A 22,579-nucleotide genomic window follows, 5' to 3' on the forward strand; every position below is an offset into this window, starting at 1 on the left:
TCTCATTTCTGCATCTGTCTTATCGTACTTCTGAAGAAGAGGAATATGTCAACAGTCACGCTGAAAAATACGTTTCTGACGTCCCTATTTGCGCAACCAATTTCAATGCCGTTTCATCGTTTCACTCTTTCCCACTTTTCAACATTGCTACCTCGTCCACTTTGTTGAAGTTCTTTAGAGTCTTACATTTTGTCATGTTCCCCATCACTTTTTACGTCTCCCAGTGCGTTGAGATTTATTTGCATATCTCATTACTTTCCGTGGATTTATTTTGTTTTTTTTCCAGTATGCCAAGCCGAGCCGACATACTCGAGAGTGGGGTCACAGACACTCACAGACACACACACACACTCACAGACACACAAACACACTCACAAACACTACGGGGCCTCGTAGCCTGGTGGATAGCGCGCAGGACTCGTAATTCTGTGGCGCGGGTTCGATTCCCGCACGAGGCAGAAACAAATGGGCAAAGTTTCTTTCACCCTAAGTGCCCCTGATACCTAGCAGTAAATAGGTACCTGGGAGTTAGTCAGCTGTCACGGGCTGCTTCCTGGGGTGTGTGTGTGTGTGTGTGGTGTGAAAAAAAAAAAAGTAGTTAGTAAACAGTTGATTGACAGTTGAGAGGCGGGCCGAAAGAGCAAAGCTCAACCCCCGCAAAAACACAACTAGTAAACACATATATATATAACCATATTAAGTTGCTCTGCTATTTTGATTCCTCAAAGCTATTCGGATAATTGGCGGCCTTAATAACTCTCCAGAGGTTGATAGGCCTTAAGTGCAACACCAAACAAGACTTCGAGATCAATATCACCAGAGTTCAGCCAGGAGCAGCACCCCAGACCTGCCCCGACCTGGCTGTCTCACTTGATCTGACAGTCACCTGCCGCATACTGACAGTCACCTGCCGCATACTGACAGTCACCAGCCGCATACTGACAGTCACCTGCCGCATACTGACAGTCACCAGCCGCATACTGACAGTCACCAGCCGCATACTGACAGTCACCTGCCGCATACTGACAGTCACCAGTCGCATACTGACAGTCACCTGCCGCATACTGACAGTCACCAGCCGCATACTGACAGTCACCAGCCGCATACTGACAGTCACCAGCCGCAATCTGACAGTCACCTGCCGCATACTGACAGTCACCAGCCGCATACTGACAGTCACCAGCCGCAATCTGACAGTCACCTGCCGCATACTGACAGTCACCAGCCGCAATCTGACAGTCACCTGCCGCATACTGACAGTCACCAGCCGCATACTGACAGTCACCAGCCGCAATCTGACAGTCACCTGCCGCATACTGACAGTCACCAGCCGCATACTGACAGTCACCTGCCGCATACTGACAGTCACCAGCCGCATACTGACAGTCACCAGCCGCAATCTGACAGTCACCAGTCGCATACTGACAGTCACCAGCCGCATACTGACAGTCACCAGCCGCAATCTGACAGTCGCCAGCCGCATACTGACAGTCGCCAGCCGCATACTGACAGTCGCCTGCCGCATACTGACAGTCGCCAGCCACATACTGACAGTCACCAGCCGCATACTGACAGTCACCAGCCGCATACTGACAGTCACCAGCCGCATACTGACAGTCCCCAGCCGCATACTGACAGTCACCAGCCGCATACTGACAGTCACCAGCCGCATACTGACAGTCACCAGCCGCATACTGACAGTCAATCTACAGCCTTCTTGATCTAGAAAATTTCCTTGATCTAGAAATGAGAAAATGATATACTTAATTTAAGTATATAATTGGATGATAGAGTATAACAGAAGAAATATAAATATGATTTTAAATATATGACTAGACCACGAAACAATTGTATAAATTGGATAAGCTTATAGTTAGGAAGATCTGGTGAAATATTGCCTTGGAAACAGGATTTGTTGATTTATGGAAGTAATTACTGGATAATTTAATAGACCGGGGTTGGATGATTTGTTTCAAGCGTAGGTTTTATATATACATTATATATATATATATATATATATATATATATATATATATATATATATATATATATATATATATATATATATATATATATATATATTCAGTTGCATATTGGCTTGGGGACCATTCAAGCTTGTTCGTATTATATATATATATATATTTTATATATATATATATATATATATATATATATATATATATATATATATATATATATATATATATATATATATATATATATATATTACAGACATGAATGTCAGCAATTTTCGATATTAGGCCTTCTGTAAATATTATTTGTTCCTGATATGTTTAATGGTGTACCTCAACCCTTTAATCTGTCAATCAAAGACCGTGTCGCTAGCATTAATGTCTAAATTCTACCGTAACTCAAAACCATTCAGGAACCAGAAAGTCGCTCTCTATTTACGCATGATCACCTAGTAACTGAATAGCATCTTGGTAATCCTAAAATTGAATTTAATGATATTTTTGTATAAAAAGTCATTTAGATTGAAAAATTCTAAAATTAAAAATTAGATTAAGAGAGATTCACACCATCTACTTCTCGGGTAGTATCTATAGCGATGATTATCTCACTTTCAGACTCTCTCTCTCTCTCTCTCTCTCTCTCTCTCTCTCTGTCTCTCTCTCTCTCTCTCTCTCTCTCTCCAACAGTCCATTTATCTCTATCTCTGCCAAACAATACGCACTCTAAGCCACAGTAAATGGAAGGTGGTTTTAGTACGAATTCCCCAGGAGTTTTCAGGGAGAGTTGAAAAAAATAGCATTCGATTTATTCCACATTTTTTCCCAGTTTGGCAGCTAGGGGAAGGAGAGAGTACTTTACTCGTGCGCATGCATGAACACCCGCATGCACGCATGTATTCGCGAGTGTATATATATATATATATGTCGTACCTAGTAGCCAGAACGCACTTCTCAGCCTACTATGCAAGGCCAAATTTGCCTAATAAGCCAAGTTTTCATGAATTATTTGTTTTTCGACTACCTAACCTACCTAACCTAACCTAACCTAACTTTTTCGGCTACCTAACCAAACCTAACCTATAAAGATAGGTTAGGTTAGGTTAGGTAGGGTTGGTTAGGTTCAGTCATATAACTACGTTAATTTTAACTCCAATAAAAAAAAATTGACCTCATACATAATGAAATGGGTAGCTTTATCATTTCATAAGAAAAAAATTAGTGAAAATATATTAATTCAGGAAAACTTGGCTTATTAGGCAAATCGGGCCTTGCATTGTAGGCTGAGAAGTGAGTTCTGGCTACTAGGTACGACATATATATATATATATATATATATATATATATATATATATATATATATATATATATATATATATATATATATATATATATATATAATATCTCACAACAAACAAGTTATTCGTGTATGAGTAAGCACCCACTAGGAAAATGAAACGAAGGGAACTATCAGGGGGGAGGGGGGAAGCGCCATGACACTATGACTATATAGCACTTGGAAGGGGTCAGGATAAGGATTTGGGATGGGACGGGGGAAGGAATGGTGCCCAACCACTTATGGACGGTCGGGGATTGAACCTCGACCTGCATGAAGCGAGACCGTTGATCTACCGTCCAGCCCAAGTGGTTGGTAAAAACGAAAACGTTCAGTATTTACGTTTCATTTTCCTAGTGGATGTAAACATGTGTATAAACTATATTGTTGTGCAAGTATTTGTTGACTTATTACTACAGTTTATTATTGAATAACTTCATTGTTACTGAAACAAATATTTCAGAAATTACATTATTTTATTGTCATTTTATTATAGTTTCCATTTTCCTTATTATTATCATTATTATTATTATTATTATTACACAGAGTAAACACACTATCGTGATGCATCACTGAGCAAATCCGTAGGAGCCGTGATGAGGATTCGAATGTTTGTATTGCATTGAAATTAAATGAAATCTAAAGTGTATTAAAAAGAGCAGCATCAGAGGTAGAACATTCCTAGATGACGGAACCAGAGTGCATGGGGGGGGGATTGTGTGTAATTCTCGTTCGGCTTCAGTGGAAGCCTCGGGAATCCTAGAGGGTGCAGTAGTACCCCAGGCTACAATTGTTTTGACCATGTCGTGACCAAGTTGTCTAGAGCGTGTGCCTGGGGACACCCAGTGCATTGGTTCGAACCCTCATCACGGCTCCTACGGATTTGCTCACTGTTATTAATTATATTATTATATTATTATTATTATTAATGATAGTAAAAGGGCTACAGAAGCTTATATACTCACTTCAGTGGTCATCCATCTGGATAGTGACTATAACGGACAGTTATATAGAAAACTTTAATTACAATGTCACACACAGAGATCACACTAACGTGATGCATCAAATGAACAAATCCACAAGGGCCGTGACGAGGATTCGAACCTGCGTCCGGGAGCATCCCAGACGCTGTTTCAACCCTTTTAACCCTGTCGTAGCTCAGTCGATTAAGGCAGTGTTTGGGATGCTCCCGGACGCATGTTCAAATCCTCGTCACGGCCCTTGTGGATTTGTTCATTTAATTACAATATCTCCTGGGAAGTGTTGGCAACTCAGTAGTGACGTCATTTCCAGAGAATCAGCTGATGGCCACCATAACAATAACAATAACACGTGCTCAGTTTCATCCAAACGCATCCAGCGCCGTGCAGATCTCTCAGTTGGATCTGTTGTTGAATTTTTGGCTTATTACGATAAAATTTTTACGATTTAATGTTAGTAGGATATAAACAGCATTTTATGTTTAACTTCGGATTAATTATATCAGAGTACATTCCGAGATTAATTTTAAACAGAGCATATAAGTTTTCTTGTAGTTAAAGGAGGCAAATCGGTCGTGAGGAAGCCTTTTAGTGGATTGATAAAATGAGTGCATGCGTTGGTGTATTCTCACCTAGGGAGCTAAGTGAGGTCGCCAACCAAAGGTTGAGCTCCAGCTCCTCAGCCCCTCTAATTCAGTTCAGTGTTCTGATAAAATGAAACCAGTTGGACGTAGAAGTCACTTGGACGTGACTTCTTCGTCCAACTGTTGACCGCAACACAATATTCCTGTACTCCCGTAAAAGATTCTTTCAAGAAGCGAAAATCATTGTGTATTTTTATCATATTTATTGTCGTTTTGATAACTATCGTCGTTTTGTTGTTTGTCGTCGTTCAGTTGGTCTATCGCCATACTGTCGTAGGTCAGTCGTATATTGGCGTTCAGTCGCCAATCGTCGTTCAGTCGTCAGCCGTCGTTCAATTGTATATCGTTGTTCAGTCGCCTATCGGCGTTCAGTCGTCTATAGTAGCTTTGTCGTCTGTCGTCGTAAATTGTCCATCATCATTCAGTCATCTATTGTCGTTCAGTCATCCACTGTTGTTCAATCGTCTATCGTCGTTCTGCTGTCTATCGTTCAGTCGTCTATCATCGTTCTGTCACCTATCGCCAATAGTCGTTCGCTGGTCTAAATTTGTTTCATAATTTTTTCGCGTTTATAAAGCAGTAAAATTGTAGTGAAATTACACTATTTTATTGTCATTATAATGGAACATTTCTGGCTTGAACTTGCAATAAAAGCCACTAAAACAGAAGCCACAAACCTTAAGGTGGACCTAAACCTTTGATTTTGAGAGTGAACTTCATCTGAATCTTAAATTTAAGGTTTATTTGAAGCTTAAATTTGTCCAGAAGCTAGAATTTAATCTTGAACTTGACCTAAATCTTGCATAGATCTTAGTCTTGAGTTTGACTTGAACGTTGTACTCGAGTTCATCCTTAATTTTGACCCGGTTCTAAAATTGTAACTAAACCTTGACCTATGTAGATGAACGAGGGTTACATGCGTTTTACGGATGACACTTAGAGACTTTAAGGTGTCCCTCGAGGTATAACTCAAGGGAGCCAGTTCCTTCCGGATCACCTCCTCCATCGGGACTTCTGAGACTTTGGAGTCGTTGCTTTCTAAGTTGTTGTAAGTCTTAACGAAGGAAGACTGAGACTGTTGCTTAGTGGAGAGAGAGAGACAGACAGATACAACCAGCTATATATATACACAGACAAAAAAAAAAGGTAAGAGGCAAGGAACTTGATATGATATTTTGCACGTGAGATTTTGCATTTCATATGAAAACAAAATGTACAACATACAGAGAGTAGAAAATATGAAAAAAAAATTGCAAATAAATCATCATTTCGCAGAACCAAAAATATATTTTTTTGTCATTAGTCGCTTTCTACTAACACCAAAAAAATAAAAAATGGTGACATAATCATCGCTGTAGGTAATCAGACAAACCAACACACACAGGTGAATACCACATCCAGTAAAACGTGGATGATGTGAATTAGTCTTTCCCCCTTTTAATTATGCTTTTTTTGTAATGTAATTATAGTGATGTGAGACGAGTGAGTTGGGAACTGAAACACGAGCGTGGGAATATAAACACGAGCGTGGGAATATAAACACGAGCGTGGGAATATAAACACGAGCGTGGGAATATAAACACGAGCGTGGGAATATAAACACGAGCGTGGGAATATAAATACGAGCGTGGGAATCAACAGACGAGCGTGGGAACCAACAGACGAGCGTGGGAATCAACAGACGAGCGTGGGAACCAACAGACGAGCGTGGGAATCAACAGACGAGCGTGGGAATCAACAGACGAGCGTTGGAACCAACAGACGAGCGTTGGAATCAACAGACGAGCGTGGGAATCGACAGACGAGCGTGGGAATCAACAGACGAGCGTGGGAACCAACAGACGAGCGTGGGAATCAACAGACGAGCGTGGGAACCAACAGACGAGCGTGGGAATCAACAGACGAGCGTGGGAATCAACAGACGAGCGTGGGAATCAACAGACGAGCGTGGGAACCAACAGACGAGCGTGGGAATCAACAGACGAGCGTTGGAACCAACAGACGAGCGTGGGAATCGACAGACGAGCGTGGGAATCGACAGACGAGCGTGGGAATCAGGTTCTGCTGTGGAGTTTTACTAACCCAGCCGAGCAGTATGTTAATGTGACGGGGTACATAATAGCCACATTTAATTTTGCTCTTTCTATTGAAGCTGCTAAAGAGGACTAATCAAATAAAACAGACGAGTTAAAGGGAGTAGGGAATAATAAGGAGAAATGTGAAGAACCGTCAAAATGGGAAGAACAATTTGTGTAAAATAAAGAGCATCTCCCGTTTTCTGTTCAACTTTAAATGTCATTTTTATCAACAGGAAATAGATAATAGATAGCATGATTGATAATAGAAAATAGAAAGGTAGGACTGAAGCGTACTGTTTACGGAAGAATTAAATAATCTAGGTTCGAGTGTATATTATGTGTGTGTTTGTGTATACATACCTAGTTGTGCTTGCGGGGGTTGAGCACTGGCTCTTTGGTCCCGCCTCGCAACTGCCAATCAGCTGTGTGGGTTGTTGTGTGCGCGCGTCCGTATAATCTCTCTGGACACAGAACAAAGCCAAAATGGTCGTAGACTAACAAAAAGAAACCATTATGCTAATGTGTGTAAGCGGTAATTTATTTGTTCGTTGTTTCCTTCAAACTACAAGGAAAATATTATCGGGAGTTGTGGCAACACTGAATACAGTGGAAGAAGTCTTTGACTTAAAAAGGCAATTATGAGGAAATAAAAGGTTGTATTGTGTGCGTGTGTGTGTGTGTGTGTGTGTGTGTGTGTGTGTGTGCGTACTCACCTAATTGTGCTTGCGGGGGGTTGAGCTTTGGCTCTTTGGTCCCGCCTCTCAACCGTCAATCAACTGGTGTACAGATTCCTGAGCCTACTGGGCTCTATCATATCTACATTTGAAACTGTGTATGGAGTCAGCCTCCACCACATCACTTCCACCTTTTGGAAGTGTGTGTGTGTGTGTTTTCTGCGTGTGTGTGTGTGTGTGTGTGTTTTCTGCGTGTGTGTGTGTGTGTGTGTGTGTGTGTGTGTGTGTGTGTGTGTGTGTGTGTGTGTGTGTGTGTGTGTGTTCGTGCGTGTGTGTCCTCACCTATTGTGCCTGCAGGATCGAGTATTAGCTCTTGGACCCCGCATGTCTAGCCGTCGGTTGTTTAAAGACTCCTGGTTTATTTCCCAATCATATCTACTTTTAAAATTATAAATGGAGTTTGGGTGGAGTGGAGCTCATTGGTCTACATTCTGGATTCACAACGAGGGACTCAGGTTCAATCCCAGGCAGACAATAATGTATGTTTGTCATATTTATTGATATATACAGGAGTTCTTACATTCTTGTAAAGCAACTAGTACGCATAGCGTTTCGGGCTTCTTTTCAGCTGATGCTTCTATTAACCAAGCAGCTATATTGGTACCCGGGAGTTAGAGAACTGTTGTGTGCTGCATCCTCGGGAAGGACAGTAGTTGGCCTAGGAGGACCTCGATAAACCGAAGTATGACGTCCCCGATAACGAGGATGACTCAAATCCACAAATTATCTAAAAAATAACATATAGATACAGAGGTGCAGTTGATCAGAGAAGCAGATGTTGTCTCCACTTTCATTCCCTCAGCGTATGAATATGGATCCATTTTATGTTTCATTCCTTCCCTCCCAGAGCCTATCATACCCGCGGTGGGATTCGAACCAGGCCCACAATTTTGGGTATTCCGATTAGTGCTTGATCCTCTTCTCTGTCCCCACCGCGACAGTGTGCCTGTGACCTTTCTTTCTTCATCTGGTTCTGTGGCGTTCCATTAATTAATACACCTGTGTGTTGTTTATTTTAGTGAAAGTGAAATTCATACGGGGATTTGCAGTTGTGATTTTTTGTTATTTTGTTGATAAGGTAAATGTTGTGTTATGGGTTGTTTGATGAGGCTGCGAGTCAATATGAGGCAGTTGTGAGGGTGCGGTTGGGAGGAATTTTTACCACCACAATTTTCCCCTACTCATCTCTACCACCATCATAACCCGTTGCCACCACTATCACCGCGACAACTACCATCACTACCTCCCACTATCACGACCACCATCATCACAACCACCACCTATATCACAATCACCACCGTTCACTATCATTCTCACCACATTCACCGCAACCACTACAATTGTTACTTTCACCACAACTATCCTTAATACCACCACCATCGCACCATAATCACCACCACTTCCACCACCATCTCCCCAACCACTTTCGTCAACTTTTTCTCAAGCTTCCCACAAGTTCCTCCACTGGAACTTCTTTCCTGCAGTTGATTCCTCATTCCCCCTCTCCTTCCTTCCTTTACTTTTCACCTCTTACTCATCCCTTCCTCTCCTGCTTAAAGTTCCCCTGACTGATCTTCCATTTCTTTTCCCTCTATCACTCTCCTTCCCCTATTCTGCTTCACACAATCTCTTTCACAATCCGTCTCCCCTTTTGTATATATTTTGCTTTCACTCACTTACCCTTTCACTATTCTTTGTGATTCAGTTCTCTCTCTCTCTCTCTCTCTCTCTCTCTCTCTCTCTCTCTCTCTCTCTCTCTCTCTCTCTCTCTCTCTCTCTCTCTCTCTCTCTCTCTTCTCTGTTCTATGCCATGCGTAAAAGACCTGTGGTGCTGTTAGTGACGCCTCTGTTCACTCTTTCTATAGACTCTTTTCCTGCGCACTGAGCAGCAGTGCGTGTCACTCGTCCAGAGGTTGGATTTGTAATGTGTTTACACCGAAACTAATTACCAATCAACCAATTAATCCCCTTCTTCCAAACTCCTTCCTCTCACCTACCCTCTCCCCCACTCTTCCTTGTAACTCTTCTCTCTCTCTCTCTCTCTCTCTCTCTCTCTCTCTCTCTCTCTCTCTCTCTCTCTCTCTCTCTCTCTCTCTCTCTCTCTCTCTCTCTCTCTCTCTCTCCTCTCCCTCCCCTTCCTTTCCTCTCCCACAATTTCACCTCTCACAATTCACCCATTTCCTCGTAGGACAAAGTTCAGATTGTTTCTGTATTCTGGAATTGCTATTTCGTTGGTTTTGTTGTTGACTTTCCAGTTCTTTACATGATACCTGTTGTTGCAACCATAGTAATTAATATATTATATATATATATATATATATATATATATATATATATATATATATATATATATATATATATATATATATATATATATATATATATATATAATCCCCACTCCTCTCTATCTACACACATACACAGTTCCTGTGTTAAAGGAACGGCTCACAGGGACCCTCTCACCCTGTATGATTGTAATATTGTTGATCTTTCGTGCGGGTCGTTGCCTCTCTTCGTTGCATTAAAATGGGTAAATACTGGTTCGGTAACAGGGTTGTTGATTTGTGGAACCAATTACCGCGTAACGTGGTGGAGGTGGGGATCCCTCTATTGTTTCAAGCGTGGGTTGGACATGTATATGAGTGGGATCGGATGGTTACAAATAGGAGCTGCCTCGTATGGGCCAATAGGCCTTCTGCAGTTACCTTGTTCTTTTGTTCTTAAAATTAAATTATATTATTTTAATAAAAAATATTAGTTTCAACATGCGATATACAAACTTATTAAATTGTTGTCATTTAAATACATTTCCATTTGTAAAAAAAAAAAAAAACGTTAAATTACAAATGCTCACAAAATGATGTAATTAAAATCATTATTTAAAACTCTACGACTTATTTGTGCATTTTCAACACATTGTTATAATAATTTATAGTAATGCTTTAAATTACCAATGAACACTTGTTAAAGTCATTACAAAGTATTATACAAATTATGTGCTAATATATATTTAGCAACTGTCTGGCGTCTATCAACTAATCCAAACCACTTGACATGCTCTGAACGCCTTACAAGCTCCTTGTCAGGTGATCAGGGTGATAAATAATACAGAGAACTGTATTATGTATCATCAAATTAGCGTTGCTAGTTATAAAAAAGTACATGACACAAAATAATTCACAATTAATTCCAATATTTATCTTTAGAAATATTTCAAACAAAACTTCAGCTTCATTCCAACAGGAAGAGTTGTGAAGAAATAACATAGTTTTCAGACAAAGGCTTTGCCGATGACGGCTAATTAGAAAGAAAAAACACGGATAAAAAAACAGCCAAACTTTTTATAGTTCAAGCTGACCTGTTTGTTATCGTTTAAATTATTTATGAGACTGGTAACGTTCATGTATTTTTGTTAATTAACTGGTAGTTAACGAGGAGGTTTTTTGGGAGGTCTCTGTGGGTCATTGTCTTGTAATATTAATAGCTTGCTGCTAGAGCTTACTAGTACAGCTTCGTTTGTGACATTCTTACTTCTTAGTCTCTTGTTCTTACTTCTTAATTATTTCTTATTCTCGTTGTCTATTTCCAAATTACTTCTTAATTCTCCCTCCTGCTGTCTGCTAATTTTGTATTCCTTATTCTCACGTATATATTTCTTGTTATTGGTTATTTCTTATTGTTAATGCTTATGTCTTATTCTTAATGCTCTTATTCATAATGCTTATATCTTATTCTTAAGACATATCTCTTATTCTTATTGCGTATCTCTTAGTCTTAATGCTTATATCTCATTGGTTAAGTTAATTCTTTTGTTTACTGGATAATTTGTAGCTATAAATTGAAGGGAAAAAATGCTGCGATAAGAGAGTGAACGTCGTTATGGAACGTGAGGTCTATTTTTGTAGTGTTTTCAGTCGCATGTAGGAAATGTTTTTCATGGGGAAGGCAAGAGAAATCAACACAGGGAGACGAATTTGCAAAGCTGTCTGAGGTCTACACAGGGGGACGTATTTGCAATGCTGGTGAACCTGCATTTATATCTATTAATCCGCCAGCACTCTACATGCCTTCGCACTACTCTCCGTCACTATAAACCACTCTCCATCACTATACACCACTCTCCATCACTATACACCACTCTCCATCACTACACGCCTTTCCACACCACTTCACATTCCTACACGTAAATTTATACAACTTATAGCAATTCTACATCACTCTACATCTTAGCCATCAGACCAGACAGTCCTTTTACAGTCCTTTACAGTCCTCCATGGGGTATTTACACCCCATGAATATAGCCAACCACTTGGGATGGATGGTAGAGCGACGGTCTCGCTTCATGCAAATCGGCGTTCAGTTTCCGACCGTCCAAGTGGTTGGGCACCATTCCTTACCCACCTCCCATCCCAAATCTTTATCCTGACCCCTTTCCCAGTGCTGTATAGTCTATTGTCTTAGCGCTTTCTCCTGATAGTTCTATTCCATTCCCCCATGAATATCTTAGCCCCTGCCTCTGCCTCCATTCAGCCTATCAATGGTCGGCCGAATCTGTAATCATCTACTTTCCTCTATGCTCGGAATGACTTTTGAGAAGGAAACCAATATTATTTCACAAGTTCCCTGCTCCTTAAACAGTAATCTAACAGAGCTTTCAGGCTCCATCTGTTTCTTAATCTTTCTGAAAAAAATATGGTCTTTTCTCTCGATTCTGAATCTGATGCATTACATATTACAGATCTTGTATTTATTCGACTTTACAGTGATGAATATACTTGTTTTAAATTCTAGATGCATATACATGTAAATCTCAGATGAATATACATATAACTCACAGATAAATGTACATGTAACTTCTAGAGGAATATAGCTGTAAATCCTAGATGATATACATGTAAATTCTAAATAAATATACATGTAAATTCTAGATAAATAATCGTGCTGTAAATATTTTATGAATATACATGTTGTAAATCATGAGAGTCGTCTTGCTTGGCTGAGAGGGGGACAAAGGTGTGGTTTGTGTGTTGGGCTAAAGGTCATTCAACCTCCGGAGGATTGGAAAGGCCATCACACTTGGTTACTGACCAATCAGCAAGTATATTTTAGTCCTGGACATGTAGTGGTTTTAGGTTCAGCCACTCGGAACAAAGAGTTGCAAGTAGCACAGGCTATGGTGAGCCCGTCGTGGACTTACCTGGCACAGGAGCGGGGCTGTAACTATCCAGGAAATGTTGTTTTAGATTTAGCTACTCAGAACGAAATGTTCATGTAGCAAGGGCTAGTCCTGGACATATTCCAAGGTTAGTACATACACCGAGAAGTGAGGTACAGCTCTCAGAAAGCAGACGAGGAGTCACAATGTTGACCAAACCACACACTAGAAAGTGAAGGGACGACGACGTTTCGGTCCGTCCTGGACCATTCTCAAGTCCATTCTCACAATCGACTTGAGAATGGTCCAGGACGGACCGGAACATCGTCGTCCCTTCGCTTTCTAGTGTGTGGTTTGGTCAACTCCTCTCAGAAAATCCGTAAGAGCCGTGATGAGGTTTGAACCTATGCACCCGGTGTTCAAAGGCACACGCTTTAGACAACTAAACTTCGACATGGTCAAAACTCTTACGGATTTTCTCATTGATACATCACAATAGTGTGACTACTCTGTGTACACCTCTCACTGTATATACGCCGAGAAGCGAAGTACACCTCGCGATGAACTATATCTCTTGTTGATTAAATTGTATTATGGCTGCTCATTTCATTCCAAAACGTCAACAAACTATTCCCTGGAATCCCAGGATTTGATGAAATAAGTTACTAGATTCGTGATTAAGAGCCCCTGGTTAGTCTTCAAGACTGGTCAAGTTTGGTTAGGTTTGGTTAGCTTTAGTTACGCCACTAGATTTGTAGCATTGTTGGATGATTTAGAAATTTAGTGATTTGATTAGATTTGGGATAAGTGACCTTTAGTCTGGCTGTACGGCAGAGGCTTTCACACCAGTAGTGAAGTGATCTGTGTTGTGTTTAGTGAGTGTAACCATGAGAGAGAGAGAGATAGTGAGACAGACAGAGAGAAAGACATAGAACAAAGGAGAGTAAACACTAAAAATATACACCACAAATGCAAATCCAGTGAAGGCATAAACCACACAGGAGGTGGATCAGCAGGAGGGAGGGAGAGGAATGTTGAGTGTCCAGGTAACGTGTGGCCACCAGCTTGAGTTATCAGACTCAGGTAATGGTTTCCTTGGAGGGAGGGCAGAAAGGGGCGGCGACAGGTGGAATAGAGAAGGCACCAGATAGGATAGAAAGTGCGACAGGTTGGATAGAAGGGGAAGGGGCTTCAGGTGGGATAGAGGGGGGTGAGTGACAGGTGGAATACGGGGTACAACAGGTGGGATAGAGTGGAAGCCAGGTGGGACAGAGGGGGCTCCAAAAGGGATAGAGATGGGTCGTTAGATTGGATAGATTGTGTCAGGTGGAATAGAGGGTACTTAGTTATGTCAGTCATGGGTCGATTGAGGGGGTATGGGGTAAAGTCTGCGTTAGGTTTGTTTAAGGAAAGGAAGTGTGTATCAAAAGTGATTTAGCAGACTGAAAGAAGGCTAAGAGTAGGGTATGTCAGGAATAGAGGCAGTGTGTCAGGTATAGAGGCAGTGTCTGGAATAGAAGCAGAGTGTGTGGATTAGGTAAATGGAAGAAATAATGAATTGATATGAATGAGAGAAATTTTAAATAGAAAAATGGATAAGTTGTTGAATTGATGCCCATGAGGGAGATGAGAAACACACACACACACACACACACACACACACACACACACACACACACACACACACACACACACACACACACACACACACACACTTGTTCTTCCTCACAATATATAATAATATATAAAACTGTAGTGCTGTATAATTTAAAATATCAGTTAAGATATATTCTCTCTCTCTCTGTCTCTCTCTCTCTCTCTCTCTCTCTCTCTCTCTCTCTCTCTCTCTCTCTCTCTCTCTCTCTCTCTCTATCTATCTATCTATCTATCTAAAAATCCATTTTACTTTCGTCACGTGTTTATAACTTTTCTTGGAAATTTATCAAAGCTACTTTAAAGGTTATCTTCTCCTCTTTAACACCGGAATACGTCATTCTGTCTCCTGAAATCAGAGGAAGAGAATTTAAGGAGAATGAGGAAGAGAAGTAACAGCAGGAGAAGGACGAGAGGAGAGGAATGAAAAGCAGGAGGAGGAGGAAGATAAGGAGGACTAAGAAGAAAGATAGCAAGGAGATAATAAAAAGAGAAATATAAAAGAAAGGAAGGAAGAGCATCATCAAAGCAAAAATAAAAATACAGAAAATTAAAATGAAAAGTATGTATCATTGGTATTTATACCATAGCCTCACTCGTCACTTGACAGTCACACTCATCACCTGTCAGCCTTGGCAGCCACACTTGACACGCCAGCCATGACAGCCACACGCGTCACAAGGTGTCAATTCACATGACACCATGGCGAATGCGCTAACCATTTAATCACTAGATATTTTTTTGTGTCCAATTAACCCAAAATTCAGACGTAATTCCTTGGCTTTGATGGCCTTTTATTGCAAAGAAACTCCCAGTAATTGATAAATACGGGAAGCCGTATTTTTTACAAGTCGAGTAATGTTATTTTGACGTTTTCATCACTTTTTTAGCACTGTATTTTTCTGTAAACTCGACGTGTTTCATAGAAATGTTTTTATTATTTTAATAATAATAGTTTTATTATTAGTGGTAATATTTACCATAGTTTTTAATACATTTGATTAATTGCTGTGAAAGTTTTAATATACAATTGTTTTTGCACGAAATTTTATGTACTGGTGTTTATATGTAGAGGTGTTAATGTACGAGTGCCTCTCTATATATGTGTTTTTTTACATTCGTTTACGCGCAAACATTAGTGTTACAAACGTGAAAAAATGTGTTTTTACATGAATATATATACAATAATTTCATATATGAATGTTCATGTGGAAGGTTGTATGTGTGAATGTTAAAGTACAAATGTCATGTGCAAACGTTCACTTTCTAGCGCTAATGTTCAAATATTTATTCACAAATAGCTATGTTCAAAACGTTTTTTTTTTTACTTTGCAATTCTAACGTGCATCGACTCTCTTGCGTCACCGAAACGCAAAAGCCATGTTCTTTTTTTCAGTTCTTTTCAAGCGTTGTATTTTGAAAAAATTTCACATTCTGTCGATTTTTTCGTCAAATGGAAATTAATTTTCCGCCTTTCTGACTAAAGTTAAATGTCCATTCTCCTCTACCAGATATACAATTTTTATATTTTTTAAGGCATTTTCATGTTAGGAAAAGTAAAATAGCGATCGTTTTATTATTAGAGAAACCTGATTGCTTTGGGGTTTTGCGTTGAGGATCCCACATTGGGCATTTAATTGTTGTATACTCTCTGTGGGTAAATTGTCGAGCCCGATAATGCAGCCCAGATAGACCAGATCGTGACCCAGGGCTTGAGTCTTGGGTCAAGAAGAAGGAATATGTGCTATTCTTAGTAGAGAATTTTTTATTCTTTTATCTCGTATGCTGTTGTGGACGTTTTGTCTAGTAAGAGAAAGAGAGAGAAACACAGAAAGACTAGGAGACAGACAGACAGATATTCAAGACACTGAAATATACAGAGACGGAAAACCACGTAAAACACACAGATATACAGACCAAAATAGAAGCAGTTAGACAGAATCGAGTTACTATACAATTAAAACTGTTAATGAAAGCTATGACATAAAACTTATGTATCTATACAATGCACATGAAGTAAGATATGATATAAAATACTGCATCTTACGACATGAAATTCATAGAAAGAGAACACATGAATATGCTGGAACATATTCTCCCATGATCCTTCTTAGAATGACATGACAAAGTACGTAAGATTATATGACGTGAATCTGTATGGTATGACGTGAATTTGTATGCTGACATGAGAGGAGGTTCGTAGGATGATATTACTTGATATACGTCTAATGATATAAATCAATGAGATAATGTGACCTGAATTCGGATGACAAACATGAACTGAAACGCGCTGGCTATATGAAGTGAATCCATTGTGTGACATCCAAGTAAAATATAGCACAAATGATATTACATGTATCCATAATATGACTTGACATGAAACCATTTAATAACACGACATTTATCCTAAAGTTCCCCAGCATGTTTATTTCGTAATATTATGACTTGAAGCCCGCAGTGTGATATGACATGTTCCTGTACTGAATATGACAGGAATTTGCAATATAGCAAAACATATGCGAGGCAAAATGCTACATCACAGATCTTGCATAAAGTCAAATGACATCGAATACATAGTTTTTTTTTTTTTTTTTGAGGTAACATCTGCATGGCCAAGCGCTCTGGGTGACCAAGAGAAGTAAATGTGAACGGTTTCATTATATTACTTTGAGGGTTCTTTTAGTATCGACATGAGTGAATGACATTTGATGAGTTTTGTTTTCGTGTGAGGTTTGTGTGTGTGTGTGTGTGTGTGTGTGTGTGTGTGTGTGTGTGTGTGTGTGTGTGTGTGTGTGTGTGTGTGTGTGTGTGTACTCCCCTACTTGTGTGTGTGTCCATATGTATACGTGTATTTTTTAACTCAATTTGATGGCCATACAGGATGTAGGATCAAGCACTAGCTTTTAAGCTCTGCCTTTCCAGCTTCTGGTAAATTATTGCAATGTCTTTTATGCGAAGATCAATTGAAGCCATAAGTAGGGTTCGAACTTGCAACCTGAGTACTCCCTAGTGCAAACTTTAAACCTTAAGGAGGGGGGGGGGCTAGAAATAGCCTAAGCTACTCTATCCCTTTAAGATGTAATTCTTTCTTGTCTCAATAGACATAAATGAACTTGAACTTTAAACCACTGGACCACAATACGCTAAAAATTAATGTAACCTGTGATTCAACTGAATCCTCTAAGGATCCTGATGTGTCAACCTGATACCAAATCAAAGTTTCACTCATTACTCTCATACATTCTGGTGCGGATGTGATTTCTTTGTGCATTTGAAGTGAGCGTTGATGTTAGAACTCCCGTACCACACAAGAGTGTACCTGGTGTGAGGCCTTGATTTGGTATCACGTTAAGACTTCAGGACCCCTAAGGGGATTCAGTTGAATCCCAGGATACATTACTTTTGTAGCGTATCATGGTCCAGTGGTTTCAGGCATGTGCTTGGGAGTAGCCAGAGTGCTGGTTTGGATCCTCTTCATGGCTCCTACTGTTTTTCTCACTGATACATCACGCTAATGATTTCACTGTCTTTTATTTCCCATGTTTATAAGGATATTATTCTATAAGCTGTTTATTGACTTCGTCTCTACTATCTCTCCTTCCTGCACGTCCCTTCCTCTTCGCTAAGTAGTTCTTCCCCGTCATCTCTCCTCCTGTGTCTCCAGCTTCCACCCGATGCCTCTAGTCCTACCCTGTCATGTTGAAAAGGTGGCATCTCTCTCTGCTCTCTCAGTTCTTCTAACATACATATTTCTTCTTTCCTCTAACGTGGTGAAACTGAGTTCTCTCGGATGGTGTAGAAGAGTTCAACTTCAACTGTCACCATCACCATTGTCATCACCATCAACATCATCACCATCACTATGGTATATGCCATTACTAAAACTCTTTTGACACGTTTTCCATGCTTTCTCTTGCATTCGGGGGTCACGTCAATCATTTTTAAGCAATTGATTACACAGACAGATGCCTCAATTTTCAGCTTGAATAGAAGCCAATGATGGTTCCATTGTACTCATGATTAAAACCTTGGAGGGGTTCAGTTTTGTGTACTGCAGTGCAATTTTGTGATGGAGCCATTGTAGAGCAGCATAATGTTGTTGCAGAGAGAGAGAGAGAGAGAGAGAGAGAGAGAGAGAGAGAGAGAGAGAGAGAGAGAGAGAGAGAGAGAGAGAGACTCAAGCAAACATTGAACCGGTATGCAAACGGGTTGACAGACAAGCACACGGATATGTAAGCATACATTCATACAGACGGGCAGACAGGCATTCAGGTAGACACAGACAGGCATTCAGGTAGACACAGACAGGCATTCAGGTAGACACAGACAGGCATTCAGGTAGACACAGACAGGAATTCAGGTAGACACAGACAGGTATTCAGGTAGACACAGACAGGAATTCAGGTAGACACAGACAGGAATTCAAGTAGACACAGACAGGCAGGCAAATCGAACCTGAGAAATACTCAAAAAAATTTAAATTTGAAAGGTCATTTAGTGCCATTTAGTTGGTACTAAATGACCTCAACACCAGCACACTCATCAGCGAGTCACCGTCTAATGACTAACCTCGACACTTTAAGCTTCAAAATATAGGCTATAGGCACGTATTGACCCGGATATAATGGAACATATAGGTATAAACACACTGGCATACACATACTTGCAAACATTCTGACGAATAGTTTTGACGAATGGTATTGTTAGTGGGTGTGGTTGACGGCAGTGGGAATGCATGTAATTGAAATGGTTAAAGTTTCTGCCCCGATAATTCACGATATTTGGTAATCTGAAAATGTGTAGTCGAAACTTCCCATTTATACATTTCCAGGAAAGCCTCCTGCTATTCTTCCTTGGACTCATCTGTCCAGAAAAGATGTTTTGCTGCTGGAAACAGGAAACGGAACAGATTCTATCCTGTCCAGATAGGATCTGTTCCGTTACCAGGGACAGGAAGTTTAGCGTTCCTTGTCCATAAGGCTTAGCATTACTCAAGAATTCTTCTGTCTTCTGTTCATTCCATGGTCTCTTCTTTCCTTTAATCTTCAATATTGCTTTCTTTTTCTGTGTTGAAGATAGCTGGTGTTGATCTCTTTCGTTTTCAACTGTTAGAGAATTTTCATCTAGACTTCGTCGAGGATTTAGTTCCTTCTTTTGAGAACATCACAACTTGTATCTCCTTATATCTCCTGTGTGACGCCTGTTACGATTACCTGTTTTGATGCTGCAGTATCTGATGTGTTGCTGGATGTTGCATCAAGAGTGGCCGGTCATATGGGTGAGACACCAGTAGCATGACTGATAAGAAAGCTGCAAAAGGATGTCAAGGAACTGGTCTGAGAAATCCAATACCTGGTCTCCATGGGGAACGGATATTTTCTTTTCCGTTACGTACTTACGGCTATGGAAGGGGAGGGGAAGGGGACGTTAATATGAACAAATCCACAAGGGCCGTGACGAGGGTACGAACCTACTTCCGAGAGGTTTCTTAATCGACTGAGCTACGACATGGTTAAAAAGAATTGCAACCGGGAAATCATCCTGATTTACCAGCGTGTGTAAGGAAGTTAGTATTTACGAAGAGACGAGTGTTGTGTTTACATTCCCGGGCGTAAGAGCCTCGTTTGGTGAATCTTCGTCTTCCTTTACGGACCCCTTGCTAGTGCCTCTCAGACCCTCCCCCCCCCACCCCTTAGTAGCTACTTCTGAAGGACCCTAACTGTGAGAGCCGGGCGTCATCAGAGCTCACCTGAGAGAAGTCTGTCGCTCGGTAGTGAAGATGGATGACCATAAAACAGGTTATGGAATCCTCTTATGTATATATGTCCAATTTTTCCTCGGAGGGTTTATTTAATGTTACTATCTGGCGTCTGGCAGCCAAAGGAGCTCTCAGGTCAGAAGTGTTGTACTGAAAATGTGTATACGAGCGCTAGAGATGACGGTAAAGGTCATGATGTCTCGTATAGCTGTCTGTTGTGTTGGTCCGTTCTCTATTGGCAGGGAACACCTGAACTATTTCTTTTAAATCACCAACTAGTCCTTACACGAGGAATAAAGTATATATATATATATATATATATATATATATATATATATATATATATATATATATATATACATATATATATATATATATATGAAACTAACTCTGAGGCCTTCCTTAATGGTGGGTGGGGCTCCCTCTCGTGTGCGTGAATACTACGGACCTCCTGTTTACTGCTGGACAGGACCCCTAATCGTGCTGGGAAATGCTTGCCAATGGGGCGACGCGATGACCCAGACCGGAGAGTCTGGTCTGGTCCGTAGCCAGGTATGTTCACAGCCCAATGCACTAAGACCCAGAGAACTGAGCATTAGACCTCTTGACAGTATTTCTTTCAGTCACTCTTGACCAATGCGATTACCGAGTGGATCTCGGACGCTTCACTTCCGATCCTCTCAACAACACCTTCCTCTTTCCGTTCACTGTTCTGTTAAGATGAAAGGACTGATATAGTCCTTGATCTGGTACTCAGAGGTCGGAACGTGATAGGAGTGGACAGGTGTAGGAAGGGAAAGATACAGAGGGACAGTAGGAGGAAGAGGAAGTAGATTGTGAAACAGGAAAGGAGTGTGTGGAGGAGGAAGGGGGGTAAAAGGAAGGGTGCAATGTGTGGGGTAATGAGTTCTCCTGGGTATCGTGTATCACTGTGCAATAAAAATGCGTGTTAATTTCGTTCTGCTTGACTGATGGATGGTGGTTGTGGAGGGGGATGGCGATAATGGGACGGTGGTGGTGACAATGGCCCCTAATAATGGTGGTGTTGGCGGTGGTGGCAATGGTTGTGATGCTTGAAGGTCTTGGGGTGGAACCATTCACACAGATTATCTAACTACCCATATAATTTTTAGAGTAATAGACAGTATTAGATGGTACAGGTGACAGAAACGGAAGGTTGCAATGCCGGGAGAAGAGAAGGTGGATGAAGAGAAAGTATAACAAGAGAATCTGAGGGAGAGGAGAAGGAAGAGAGACACAGCAAGAGCTTCGTCAACAACACAAGTTGCATCATACATCCTGCGTTGCTGTGCCGTACACACTCACGCCACGCCAAACTTCGCCCTCAAAGCTGGATTGGGACATCTTGGTCCGTCAGGGAAGGTTATTGCGAGAGGGGGATATGAAGGGTGTGTGGTGGGTGTAGAGGGGGTGGTTGCGTGTGGGGGTGGGTTGAGTGTGTCGTGGATGTAGAAGAGGCGTGTGCGTCTGATGTGTGCGTGGCGCACGTGCGTGATTTGTGCGTGTGAAGGATGTAGTCGGCACGGTGGATGTATTCATCTAGTTGTGCTTGTGAGGGTTGAGCTTTGGCTCTTTGGTCTCGCCTCTCAACTGTCTATCAACAGGTGTACAGAATCCCGTTCCTGTTAGGCTCTATTATATCTACATTTGGCACTGTGTATGGAGTCTGCCTCCATCACATCACTGCCTAATGCATTCCATTTATTAACTACCCTTACCTTGACCTTGAGGTTACCTTGAGGTGCTTCCGGGGCTAAGCGTCCCCGCGGCCCGGTCGTCGACCAGGCCTCCTGGTTGCCGGACTGATCAACCAGGCTGTTGGACGCGGCTGCTCGCAGCCTGACGTATGAGTCACAGCCTGGTTGATCAGGTATCCTTTGGAGATGCTTATCCAGTTCTCTCTTGAACACTATGAGGGGTCGGCCAGTTATGCCCCTTATGTGTAGTGGAAGCGTGTTGAACAGTCTCGGGCCTCTGATGTTGATAGTTCTCTCTTGAACACTGTGAGGGTCGGCCAGTTATGCCCCTTATGTGTAGTGGAAGCACTGCTAAAGCACTACCCTAACTATATGGCTTGTTTGCTCTGTGTACTAAACTAGATGCTAGTTCCTAGATGTTCTTGCAGGATCAAGGGGTCAGCTCTTAAGCCTCGTTTACTCATCTATTAGTAATTGAAATATTAATGTCCAAAACGTTTCTATTATTGTGTTTACTCCATTCATAATTGGTAATATAATCTTTAACTATTTC

At 41.0% G+C, this 22,579-nt stretch overlaps 1 protein-coding gene across 1 annotated transcript; it reads right to left on the reverse strand.

Annotated features, from left to right (window-relative positions):
* Positions 1 to 823: 823 nt before the first annotated feature.
* LOC138366447 (zonadhesin-like) lies at positions 824 to 18,489 on the reverse strand. The gene is made up of 2 exons (XM_069327499.1): positions 18,318 to 18,489; positions 824 to 1,740 (listed from the first exon to the last, which is right to left on the reverse strand). The coding sequence occupies exons 1-2, from the start codon at positions 18,487 to 18,489 to the stop codon at positions 824 to 826; spliced, it is 1,089 nt and encodes a 362-aa protein (XP_069183600.1).
* Between the last annotated feature and the right edge of the window lie 4,090 nt (positions 18,490 to 22,579).

The sequence above is a fragment of the Procambarus clarkii genome, chromosome 2 (genome assembly GCF_040958095.1).
Source record: "Procambarus clarkii isolate CNS0578487 chromosome 2, FALCON_Pclarkii_2.0, whole genome shotgun sequence".
Classification (NCBI taxonomy): domain Eukaryota; kingdom Metazoa; phylum Arthropoda; class Malacostraca; order Decapoda; family Cambaridae; genus Procambarus; species Procambarus clarkii.

Bases quoted from the DNA above. Each gene is read 5' to 3' on its own strand.
- LOC138366447 (XM_069327499.1), bottom strand. From the start codon at position 18,489: ATGATTGACGTGACCCCCGAATGCAAGAGAAAGCATGGAAAACGTGTC. The intron at 1,741-18,317 runs GTTAGAGGAAAG...TCTCATTTCTAG, and splicing joins AGAGAACTCAGTTTCACCAC to ATCAAGGAAATTTTCTAGAT.